This window comes from Sus scrofa, chromosome 13 (assembly GCF_000003025.6).
Source record: "Sus scrofa isolate TJ Tabasco breed Duroc chromosome 13, Sscrofa11.1, whole genome shotgun sequence".
Classification (NCBI taxonomy): Eukaryota; Metazoa; Chordata; class Mammalia; order Artiodactyla; family Suidae; genus Sus; species Sus scrofa.
Window position 1 is genome coordinate 160860826 of NC_010455.5, and position 13828 is coordinate 160874653.

At 32.1% G+C, this 13828-nt stretch overlaps 1 protein-coding gene across 1 annotated transcript; it reads right to left on the reverse strand.

Moving 5' to 3' along the window:
• LOC100157439 (olfactory receptor 5K1-like) lies at positions 232 to 1173 on the reverse strand. Its single transcript, XM_001924799.2, has one exon. The coding sequence runs from the start codon at positions 1171 to 1173 to the stop codon at positions 232 to 234; it is 942 nt and encodes a 313-aa protein (XP_001924834.2).

A 13828-nucleotide genomic window follows, 5' to 3' on the forward strand; every position in this document is an offset into this window, starting at 1 on the left:
GTAAATTAAAACTCACTGTACTCTGAAACAGTTACTCTTGTAACTGAATGCACCTGAACACAATTTGTGCTCTCAAAAGTAATTATTTAGTTCACAATTTATGGAATCTAGTAGATTAAACTTTTGAATATATTTTAGTAAAATTCTCTCTCTGAACTTCTTTATTTGACTCATGGACTATCAGGTTTTAGGAATAAAATCAGTTGTCCACATGGGGTATTTGTTTCAATTTTAAGACATCTTCTTAATAATTTTTTTCATGACATTTATTACTTCCTTATTTCTTAGGCTATAAATAAAAGGGTTTAATAAGGGAATAACTAGAGTATAAAAAACAGCAAGGGGTAAATCTTTATCTTCTTCATTAAGTGAATTTGGTCGAATGTACATGAAGAGAAGAGATCCATAGAATATTGAGACAGAGAGAAAGTGGGATGCACAAGTAGATAAAGCTTTCCCTCTGCCCTTGGTGGATTTCATTGTGAAAATTGTGAAAAGGATAAAAAGGTAAGAGATTATTACTATGGTAACAGTGAAGATTTGAACGAATCCTGCAATGATTAATATCATCAATTCATTGATATAAGGGTCAACACAGGAGAGTCTGAACAATGGAAGAACATCACAAAAAAAGTGATTGATTTGATGAGACCTACAGAAAGTTAATCTAAACAGAAGCCCAACATGAATCATGGAATGCAGGTTTCCAGCTATGTAGGCTCCTGTGGTCATCCGAAGGCAGTGTTTCCTTGACATCATGGTGTGGTACTGCAGTGGGTTGCAGATGGCCACATAGCGATCATAGGCCATGGCTGCCAGAAGGAAGCAGTCTGTAGTTTCAGCCAGGCAGAGAAAGTACCATTGTGCCATGCATTCATAGAGGGAAATTATTCTGTCCTTAGAAAAGAAATTCTCTAGCATTTTGGGGGTGATGGCACAGGAACAACAGGAATCCATCAGAGCAAGGTTACCCAGAAAGATATACATTGGTGTGTGAAGATGACGCTCTGTACATATCAGTGCCACCAGACCAAGGTTTCCCACCATGGTGATCAGGAAGATGGTAAGGAACACCAGAAACAGAAGGGTTTTCAACTCTGGGAGATCTGTAAATCCTGTGAGGATAAACTCTATTGACAAGGATTGGTTTTCCCCAGTCATTTCTACATTCATTTTCTGTTGAGACAAGAAATATGTATATGTAAAATGGATAGGGAGTTTTTTGTTGGTGGATGCAAATTGCTACATTTGTAATGGATGAGCAGTTGTGATTTACTGTGTATGACAGGGAACTGTGCATAACTGGGTCACTTTACTGTACAATAGAAATTCAAGAAACCTTGTAAACCAACTATAATTTAAAGAAAAAATATTCTAATTTAGAATATCTATATAGCTTTACTGTTAAAATTTTCTTTTTAGAAACAAGAATGAGCTTCTTCAAGCTTCTCCTACCATATTGTGATATAAACACACATACTTCTAAGGGACATTTGTTCCCATAATATGTCACTTCCTGGACCTCAACTCTGAAACTCAAAATTCACAAGATTGTTTTGACTATTTCAGTGCTGATGCTCACAATTGCAAAGGTTTTTCTTTATGAATTTATGCAAGTGTAGTGTATAAATCTAGGTAATGATATTTGCTTCACTGTCCCCATACTATTTCATTTTCAATTTTTATATTAGAGATCCTTAAAATGCATTTAAAATCACTTTATATATATAAACTTTTATTGGGCAAAAATTTTCATATACTTCCTAGTTGGGTAAATATTTTAAAACAGTTATACAATAGATGGATTTAATTTAATTTTTAAGAATTGTTTGAAGATTACTAAGGATTAATGAGAGTACTGTTAAATTTTGAAGAAAGTCAACTCAGAAAGCTAAGGAATGAAAAATGCACTCTAGGTCATCTCTTTATACTCTCCCAGTGTCATACCCATTTCCATAAACAGTGACTCCTTATATGCCATCATTCCTATTGAAGTTTGCCTTTTCTTCCTTTAACTAAATCTTAGTTTATGTATAATGCTACTTAATAAAGCTAACTAAATACCTCTAGTCCTACTAATTTCCACTTTCTATACTCTCCAGCATGTCTTATATACCCAACATAATCTATGATGGTTAATGTCTAATATACATTGCAGTTTGTTTATATGTGCACACATTTTCCTTATTGTAGAGTAGACACATGGAGGTTAGCTGTAATTTTTACTTCTTATAACAGCTATACACTGCTATGAGGATAAAGCAATAGTGATTCCAGTACTAATTCCATCTCGGTTACATGGGATTGGTGAACTTGTTTTCAGGGTCCTACCAATGATCCTTAATGATTTCTTTGATGGCCTTTCCAGTGATCCTAAATGACCACTTCTACAAATTGAGTCTGTTAATTTTGAAGTTTCTGCAAAGAGAATTATACAGAACAAATAATTTCAAAAATTAAAGTTAATATGAAAATATGTAAAATCTCATAGAACTAAATCAGAAAAGTACAAACATTCAGATTAACAAATAGAGGGACTAAAAATATGTTTTTACAAAAGACATCCTAATGGCCAATGAACACCTGAAAAGATGTTCAACACCGCTAATATTAGAGAAATCCAAATCATAACCATGGAGTATCACCTAACATATGTTAGAATGCCTGTAGTCAGGAATACAAGAGGTAACAGTATTGATGAGAATGTGGAAAATAGAGAAAGTAGGGAAAACTCTTGGTGAGAATGTAAACTGTTTCACTCATTATGGATGCCAATATCAATTTTCCTCAGATAATTAAAAATAGAACTACTATGTGATCTTGCATTTCCACTTCTGTGTATTTACTCAAAGGAAATGAAAACGAATTATCCAAGTGATATATGCACTCCTGATATAGCAGCATTATGTAAAGTAGCCAAGATATAGAAACACCTAAGTGCCACCATAAGGATAAATGGATAAAAGTGAATGGATATTCAGCCTTGAGAAAAAGGGTATCCTATTTGCAACAACATGGGGACATCATGCTTAGATAATTTAGAGGAAGAGAAAAACTGTGCATCTGAAAAAGCCATACTCATAAAAATATATCAAATAATGTTTACAATGGGCTCTGGTGGTAGGGACATAGGAGAGGTAGTGTTTGTGGATACAAACTTGTAACTAATAGATAAAAAAGTCTGAAAGATCTAGAGAACAATAGAGTGAATATATTACTATAATCATCAAAACTGTTAAGAGACTAGATTTCAATTATTCCCACTGCTATAAAGAAAGGGCAATTACATGACTTGAGTACTAAGTAATGCTGTGATTGCAATCACATTGCTATTTACCATGGTATCAAATAAATATGTTACAAAACTTCAATTTATGCAATGTTATTTGTCAAGAATAATTCAGTAAAATATCATAAAAATTTATGTATCTCTCATCTAAATTGACTGATCTAAAGCCTTTATGTTTCTAAGAAAATTATTTAAGATTTTTCTGTAGAATATCACAGTAGATACAAGCTAATAAATGAAAGTAATACTACCTTTATACTTAAGTTTTCTACCATTTAGAAAAAGAGAAAACCCTTTAAATCTTAATCTATTTTTGAGAACAAATTTAAATTTTCTATAAGTGACTATCTTTATCATTATTTAGTGATCTACTAGGAAAATTTAATTATTTACCTAATCATATGAATTCCATGTCAAATAAGTTTGTTTTTCTATAATCAAATATTAAAATAAAGACCTTGGCTGAAAATTTTATTTATTTGTTTTAAAATATTAAATGTTAACCATTTTTAATACCACCAAACAAGTTCCTTAATTATATTTAACACAGTTAACTTTGTGTCCTTACCTGTGTATTTCAGTCTGACTTTTATCAGAAAAGATCAGAGTGTTTTGCAGTTTGAATCTTATTCTTGCTATTCCATAGCCTTCAGTTTGGAGAAGAGGAAAAAGATAACCATGTAGTTGAAATGTAACACTAGCAAAATACTTTAGATAAATAAATATTAATGGATACTAATATTAAAATAAAAAATTAGGATATTTCCCTTACCTAGATTTTGGTTAAAAAAGTTGTGTAACACCTCATATTTGCTTAATGGTATTGAATTTCATAGAATTTCAGAATATAAACCTTAGTCTCCAAGCCATTTGGGATTAAAGGAATGAAAATATGGGCAAAAACAAATAGGTTAGATTTGATAATTATATTCCTTACAATGAGAAGTTAAAATTTTCCATGAAATCCTAAGGGATGCCCCTGCACTGACATCAGTCTATTTCTGTAGAGAGACACTGTTGCCAACACATATCAGGACACCCTTTGAGATAATGAGGTCAAGTAAATTACCTTTATTAAGGTCACTATGATCATTTTATGATAACCCACTGATTATTATGTAACTGACCTCACTTTTAAATTCTGTTTATTATTTGGCATAAGTGCCATCTGAGAAGAAAAGAATATCATGCTGCCTTGACTTTTTTATTGGATGAATTAGTCTAGTTTATGAAAGGTGATTAGAATTTTGTGAGGAGAGTAGAAGCTGTTGTAAGGTTATCACAAAGTTCATGTGTGAGTTGATTTGTCCTGATGTTTTGCAAAATACCTTTGGAAACTCTGATATCATTCCTTAGTCCCATATATGAATTACCTGGATGGTTCTCATTCATTTTCACTTTTCCCCAGCTGCCTTTATCTTTTTTACTCTGTTTTTCTCCACTTCATGCCACTAATCACTCTTCAGTATACCACATATTTATTTGTTAGTACATTTATAGCTAGTCACACTTTTCTCCTCTCACACTATTATCATATAGGTCTAAAAGGGAAAGGATTTCTCTGTTATGTTCATCCAAATATTTATAACATCTTTATATTATGCAGCAATTTGTAGTACTCAACAAATATTTGTCAGATTAAATAAAATATTTATACTCCCTTGCTCAAGAATTTGAAATGATCTTTCATTAGTTTTCAAACAAATCCGTTTTTTGATTTTGGTATTGAAGAAGCTCCACAGTCTATTTGTATTCTACATACAACTTTGATTTCTTCTTCTTACCTCAGGACATGACCCTTGGCCATGTTCATTCCATCACTATTCCTGTGTGTACATGAATCATTAATTTACTCGTAAAGTTTCCTTCAACTAAAACACCATTTTCAGCCTCTCTTTTTTTTCCAATCTACTCATTATTTATTTCAAATCAGATCTCCATGAGAACATTCCTAGATTCTTTTATTTTTTTAATTTATTTTTATTGGAATACAGTTGATTTACAATGTCATATTAGTTTCAGTTGTACAGAAATGAATTTGTCAAACATAAAAATAAATTAATTATTTTCCATATAGTTATTACAAACTACTTGGTAGACTTTCCTGGCTATGTAGAAGATTCTCATTAGTTGTCTATTTTATACAGTAGTGTGTATGTTATTCCCACTCTGCCAATTCTTCCCTTCCCTCCACGGTTTCACCTATGGTAACCATAAGGTTGCAAGTTATGACATCTTATTATTTTCTTTCAGATTGGATGCCTTTATTATTTTTCTTGTCTAATTACTCTGGCTGGAACTTCCAATACCATGTTCAACAGAAGTAGCGAGAATTGGTATCCTTGTCTGGATGCTGATTCACTTTTAAGTATCATTTTAGCTATGAGCTTGTCATATATCACACTTATTATGCTGAAGTGTATTCTCTTGGTACCCAATTTTTAGACAAGTTTTTATAATAAATTGAATATTGTTAAATGGTTTATATACTTCCATTGAGGTGGTTATTTGATTTTTATATTTGTTAATGTTTTTTATCATATTGATTAAATTGTGGTTGTTAAACCATCTTTGCATCCTTGAAATAAATCCTACTTTCTAATTGTATATGATCTTTATAATGTATTTTTGATTTCAATTTGCTTATATATGTTGAATGTTTTTACATCTTTGTTCATCAGAGATATTAGCCTTTTATTATCTTTTCTTTTGTGGTCCTTGTCTGGTTTTGATATCAAAGAGAATCTGGACTTGTAAATGAGTTTAGAAATGTTTTCTCCTCTTCTATATTTGAAAGAGTTTGAGATATTGGTGTTATGTTTTATATAAACATGTTTATTTTTATGTTGTATTTAAGGTTTGTTGGTATATAGCATTATATTAGTTTCATGTATGTAGTATAATGAATAAATATTTTGAGGTTAAAAGCCATGAAAAGTTATTACAATAAAATATTTGTCATAAAAATATGAAATGCTTCCATTTGAAACAATATGGATGAACGTAGAGATTATCATACTAAGTGGTGCAAGTCAGCAAGTCAGACAAAGACAAATACAGGAATCACTTATATGTGGAATCTTAAAAAATATTGCAAATGAACATAGTCATAGAACTGAAAGAGACTCACAGACATAGAAAACAAACTTATTGTTACCAAAGGGGAAAGGCAGAGGGAAAGGGTAAATTAGGAATTTGGGAGTGACACATGCACACTACTATCTATAAAATAGGCAAATATCAGGGGCCTAATGTTTATCAATGTTTTGTAATAACCTATATGGAAAAATATTATATAATATACACACACACACATATATATACACACAAGAATAGTATGTGTGTACATATATATTTTGATATTATAACATTATATTTTTAGTTATTATGTATATACATAATATATATATGCAAACCCACACATACATGAATCACTTTGCTGTATGTCTGAAACTAAGACAACATGGTAAATCAACTATAGTTCACTTAAAAAAAGATAACGGTTTTATTTCTTGTGTTATACAGCATATCTTTATTGCTTATCTATTTCATCCATAGTAGTTTGTATCTCTAAGTCCTACAACCCTAATTTGCCCCTTCACCTCTTCCCTCTCTGTTTTGGTAACTACTTGTTTGCTTTTTATATCTGTGAGTGTGTTTCTGCTTTGCATATACATTTGTATTACATTTTAGATTCCACATATAAGTAATACCATATACTATTTGTTTTTCTCTTTCTGACATATTTCACTAATCATAATATTCTTTAGGTCTATCCGCATTGCTTTAAATGGCAGAATTTCATACTATTTTGGTTGAGTAACATTCCATTGTGTGTTTGTGTATGCACGTATACATACCAATCTTCTATATCAGTTACTCTATTGATGGGAACATGGCTTGTTTCCATATTTTGACAAGTGTAAAAAGTGCAGCTATGAACATTGGGGTGCTTATAGGCTTTAGAATTAGTGTTTGTGTCTTCTTTGGATATATTGCAGGAATGAAATTGCTGGATCTTATGGTAGTTCTATTTTTAATTTTATGAGCAACCTCCATTCAGTTTTCAATGGTGACTGCAGTAATTTACATTATACCAACAGTATTCAATGGTTCTCATTTCTCCACATCCTTGCCAACATTTGATATCTGCAGAATTTTTTATGATAGTTATTGTGACAAATGTTAGATGATATCTTGTTCTTTTTCTTTACATTTTTCTAACAATTAATGATGTTGATCTTTTATTTGCTTATTAGCTATTTATGTCTTCTTTAGAAAAATATCTATGCTTGTCTTCTTCCTGAATTTGAAGAGGCTTGGGTCTTTATTATTGATTTTACAAGCTGTTTATATATTTGGGATATTTGTCCTTTGTCAGTCACATATATGCAAATTTTTTTCCAATCCAAGATTGTCTTTTCATTTTGTCAACTGTTTTCTTCTCTATTAAAAAGGTTTTAAGTTTAATTAGGTCCTATTGTTTTATTTTTGCTTTTATTTCTTTTTCCTTAGGAAAGATATCAAAAATAAACACGTCTGTGATTTATGTCAAAGGGTATTCTCTTCTGAGAGTTTTGCGATTTCAGGTCTGACAGATCTTTAATCTGTTTTGAGTTTATTTTTGTATGTAGTATGAGAAAATATTCTAATTTCATTCTTTAATGTGTAGCTGTCTTGTATTCTCAGCAACACTTGTTGAAGAGACTACCTTCTCCATTGTTGGCTTCTCTTTTATTGTCGTAGATTGATTGACTATGGGCGTGTGGAGTTAATTTCTGGGCTCTCTATTCTGTTCCATTGATCTATGGGTCTGTTTTTGTGACAATCCATGCTGTTTTAATCACTGTATCTTGTAATACAGTCCAAAGTATTAGAGGCTTATGCTTTCAGGTTTGTTCTTTTTTTTCTCAAGATTGCTATGGCTATGAGTGTCTTTTTTTGGTTCCGTAGGAATTTTAGGATTATTCTAAAACTGTGGAAAATGTCCCGAGTATTTTGATAGGGATTAAATTAAATCTGTAGATTGCATTGTGTAGCATGGCCATTTTAACATGATTAATTATTTCAGACCAAGAGCACTATATAACTTTCCATTTATTTGAATCAACATCAGTCTTCTTCATCAATGTTTTAGAGTGTTCATAATATAAATGTATATTTCATCTCCTTGGTTAAGTTTATTCCTGAGTACTTTATTCTTTTTATCTTTGGTTTTAAATCAGATTATTTTTAACTTTCTCTTTCTGATATTTCATTAGCAGTGCATAAAAAAGCAACAGTTTTCTGTACATTAATCTTGTACCCTCAAACATTGGTGAATTCATGTATTAATTGTAATAGATTTTGGTGGAGACTTCAGGGTTTTCTATATATATATAGTACCATGCCATCTACATGTAGTAAAAGTTTTACCTGTTCCTTTCCAATTTGGATGCCTTTTATTTCTTTTTGTTGTTTAACTTCTGTGGATAGCCCTTCCAATATTATTTTTGGTGGGTGTGTTAAGTGTGGGCATCACTATATAGTTCTTGAATTTAGAGGACAAATTTGTGCTTTTTACCATTGAGTATGATGTGATGAGTTTTAAATAAATGGCCTTTATTATGTTGAGTATGTTCCCTCTTTAACTTAGATGAGAGTTTTTATCATGAATGGATGTTGTATTTTGTTATATGCTTTTTTTTGCATCTAGTAAGATGATCATGTGGTTTTTAATCCTTCCTTTTGTTAATATGTACCACAGTGATTGATATGCAGATGTTGAAACAAGCTTGTGACCATCAAAATAAACCAAAATTGACAATATTTTGAAATATTTTGTATCTACTGTTGAATTTGAATTGCTAATACTTTGTTGAGAATTTTGCATCTATAATCATCAAAGACATTTGCCTTTGTATCTCTTTTCTGTAGAGTCTTTGTCTGGTTTTGATATCAATCAGGTTATATTGGCCTTGTAGAAAGGATTTGGGAATATCTCCTCCACTTAAATAGCTTGTAGTAGTTTGTGGAAGATATATATTAGTTATTAACACTTTTTTTTTTTTTTGCCTTTTCTAGGGCTGCTCCCACGGCATATGAAGATTCCCAGTCTAGTGGTCTAATCGGAGCTGTAGCTACCGACCTACACCAGAGACACAGCAACCTGGGATCCGAGCCACGTCTGCAACCTACACCACTGCTCACGGCAATGCCAGATCTTTAACACACTGAGCAAGGCCAGGGACTGAACCCGCAACCTCATGGTTCCTAGTCAGATTCATTAACAAATGCACCATGATGGGAACTCCAGTTATTATACTTTTGATGATTCCCCTGTGAAGCCTTCTGTTCCTGGACTTCTGTTTTCTGGTGAGTTTGTTAAATTACAAATTTAATTTCACTACTAGTAATCCATCTTTTCAAATTGTCTGTTTCTTCTCTATTCAAAGTTTGCTGGCTGCATGTTTTTAGAAATTTGTCTTTCTTCTAGTTGATTCAATTTGTTGGCAAAAAAACTGTTCATTGTATTCTCTTTGGATTTTTTTTTTTGTATCTCTCTGGTATCAGTTACAATTTCTCCTCTTTCATTTCTTACTGTATTTGATTGGGTTTTCTCATTTTCCTTCATGGTAAGCCTGGCTAAAGGTTTATTGATATTTAACATCTTTTCCAAAATGCATCTCTTTGCTTAGTTGATTTGTTCTATTGTTTTTCACCTCTATTTTTTTTACTCCCTCTCTAGTCTATATTACTTCCTTCCTTCTGCTGACTCTGGACTTTGATCTGGTTTCCTAATTATTATAGCTGATAAGTTATGTTGCTTAATTGAGATTTTAAAAAATTTCTTGAGGTAGGCCTCTATTACCTTAAACCTACTTCTTAGAACTGCTTTTGCTGCAGTCTGTATGTTTTGGAATTTTGTGTATCACATTCCATTTTCATTTGTCTTAAGGTATTTTCTGATATCCTCTTTGGTTTATTCACTGATACATTGGGTTTTTTTTTTTTCTTGCCATGTTGTTTAGTCTTTTCATGTTTGTTCATTTCTCATTTTCCTTTCTATATTTTTTTTCTAGTTTCATACCATTGTGACTGGAAACAAATGCTGGTATAATTTCTATCCTCTTAAATTTTTTAAGACTTGTTTTATGGATTATCATGTGATCTAATTTGAAGAACATTCTATTGTGCCTTTCAAATAATGTGTTCTTAGTTGTTTTTGAATGTAATGTCCTGTACATATCAATTGAGACTTACTCTTCTGTTGTATCATTAAGATCAAAGCTTCCTTAATGATTTCCTCTCTGAATGACCATTCCATTGATATAAGTATGGGTGTTAAAGTCCCTTATGATTATTATATTATTGTCAATGTCTCCTTTTATAGCAGTTATGATTTGGTTATATACTTAGATCTCCTTGTAATGGGTTGTATATATGTTAATGAGTGTAATATCCTCTTCTTGTATTGATGACTTTATCATTATATAATGATATTCTTTTTGTTTTGTTATAGCTTTTATATTTTCATTTTGTGTGATATTAGTATTTGCTGTTCCTCCTTTTTTTTCATTTCCATTGGCATGAAATGCAAATCATTTCCATCCTCTGATATTCAGTCTTTCTGTATCTTTACCCCAGAGGTGAATCTCCTGGAGGTAGCATATTGAAGTTTCTTGTTTTTTATCAAAGCAGCCCACCTATGTCTTTAGATCTGAGCATTTATTCTATTGCTAATTAAAGTAATTGTTGATTAGTATGTACTTATGGCTATTTTTTTACTTGTTGTTTATTACTTGTTTTCTAGTTGTTTCTGTAGATTTTCTCTGTTCATTTTTTATTCTTTTTGTTTCTCCCTTTGGTTTTATTGTTTTATTTAAGAATATGCTTGTGTTCCTTTCTTTTTGATTTTTGTGTGTCTGTTTAATTTTTCTCCGGTGTTGCCACCATGGCTTTCATAAATGTTGACCTGCATTTTATCTACTTTCTTTGAATCAGGACTTAAGTTAATAATGTTCTAAATTGTCTACTTTTTTAACTCCTGTCACTGCGATTTTTTGTTTATGGTGTTTTAGTTACATTGCTATCCTTATCATTATTATTTTGTGGCTTTATGGTGGCATTTACAAATTTTTGCGTTTTAATCTATGTGCTGGCTCATTTAATTTGTTGATCCTAAATTCTTACTATGTATTTCCCTTTCCTAATACAATTTTTCCTTTCCTATACATACTTCCTTTTCATTTAGAGAAGAACCTTCAACATTTCTTTTAGAGTAGTTTGAGTATTGATGAATTCTTACAGTTTTTGCTTGTCTGAGAAGTTCTTTCCTTCTATTCTGAATAATCTTGATAATCTAGCTGGATATATTATCCTAGATTTTAAAAGTTTTTCTCTGTCAGGATTTTGAATATATCATGTCACTAAATTTGGGCCTATGATGTTTCTACAGAGAAATCAGCTCTTACCCTATGGGGACTCTCTAGTTGATTTTCTCTTATAGCACTCCAGTACTACAAAGTGGAGTGATGTAAGTAAGACTAGAGCTTTCCTTTAGGATTCTCTTTATCTTCAACTTTTTTCCATGTTAATTTTAGTATGTCTTGATGTGGGACTGTTTAGGTTCATCTTATTTGTCACCCTCTCTGTTTCCTGTACCTAGATATGTGGTTTTTTATTTATGTTTGGAAAATTTTATCCATAATTTCTTCAAATAAATTTTCACTCTCTTTTACTTCTCCTCTTGGAATCCCTTTAATCAAAATGTTGGAACACTTAGTATTAACTAAAAGATCTCTTAAGTTGCTTTTATTTTTAGAATTTATTTTACTTAAAATTTTTTAAACTTTTATTTTAAAAATTTTAAAATATGCTACAGACCTGGCATATCACTGTGATGTAAATTTAGCAGGGCTGGAATATTCACCAAGTTTGGTTTGGGGGACCTGGAAAGCTTATTTGGGGACATTTGCCAGCTGCTAGGGAAGACTGATCTCCATCCTTCTTTGGGTGGAAGTATCCTTTGTTTCTCAGAGGTGATAACTTTTCCCAGCTCTGTTACTGCTGCCTTGTTGTGGAAACGTCCTACAAGGCAGGGAGGGCCTGTATGGTCTTTCTGCATGTATCATGGATTAACTATGATAGAGCAGCTACTTTTAGAGCTCTGGGCAGTTTCTGAGGTGCTTTTTGAATAATTGCCAACAATGGCTGCAACTGTCCCAGCTGGGCCCTGCCCAGAACCACTTTGCACTTACATATGACAGTCAAGTTTTTTTCACAGTCCTTATTCCCCTAGATCCAGTTCTTACAAATTGGAGTGATGTTAAGTAAGGCTGGAGCTTTCATTTGGTTCAGTGGGCTACATGGCTAAGCAGTCATGGGAAACTTTGGAGCCAGTAGAGAAGCTCTCTCTCTGCCCAACAACAGGGGCTATCCAGAACATGTGTTCTGCTCATGAACAGTGTCCAGGCTTTTAAAGAACTTATTTTTGTACCAGGGACCTTCTGCCCAGCTAAGGGTGGCTTGTCTCTCCATGTAAAAACTCAAGACCAGGATTCCCAACCAGTGAATTGGCCTGCTCACTCCTAGGGGTGAATGTCTACCCTAAGAAAATCTTCCTTTTACTAGGAATCTCCTCCCAGGGTAGAGATTCCTAACAAATCGCTTTTATTTCCTTCTTACCCAATTATGTGGGTGTCTTCCTTACAGACTTTGTTTTCCCAGGGATGATTATGCCAATTTTCAGTTAATTTTCAAGGATAATTATTCCATATATAGATATATTTTTGTGTTCATGGGGAGGGATGAGTTCCATGTCCTCTTACTCTGTGGTCTTGATCTCCCTCTAGGCTTGCTGTTAATTTTCATTAATGTTTGAGAGTAATTCACTAGTGTAACCATCTGGTCCTAGTTTTGTTTCATGGAGATTTTTGATTACTGACTCTATTACTATTACTAGTGATCATGTGTTCAAAATTTCTCTTTCTTCATGGTCCAGACTTGGGAAATTGTATGTTTCTGTGAATTGACTCATTTCTTCTGGATTGTCCAATTTGTTGGGATATAACTTTTACTATGGTCTCTTATAATCCTTTGTATTTCTGTGGTTTCAGTTGTAATTTCTCTCATTTATGATGTTGAGACATATCTAATTTTTTTCTTGGTCAGCTTAGCTAAAGGTTTGTCAGTTTTCTGTATTCATTATCAAAAATCAGCTTAGTTTCACTAATATTTTTATTGTTTTTTTAACTTTATTTTGTGTCTTTATTTCTCTATTTTCAGTAATATTGAAGTTTGATGCCTCATCATTCTCTATTTCCTTTATTTGCAAATCTATATTCTTTGTGTATTTCTTGTACATTCATGTAGGCTTTTATCACTATGTACTTCACTCTTAGTACATTTTTGCTGCATCCTTTAATTATACTTATGCTTTATCTCCATTTTTATAACATGGTGTATTTCCATTTTTATCTCAAGTTATTTTTGTATTTATGTTTGATTTTTTCCCTGTAACCTGGGTTTTTCAGTAGCAAGTTGTATAATCCCCATATG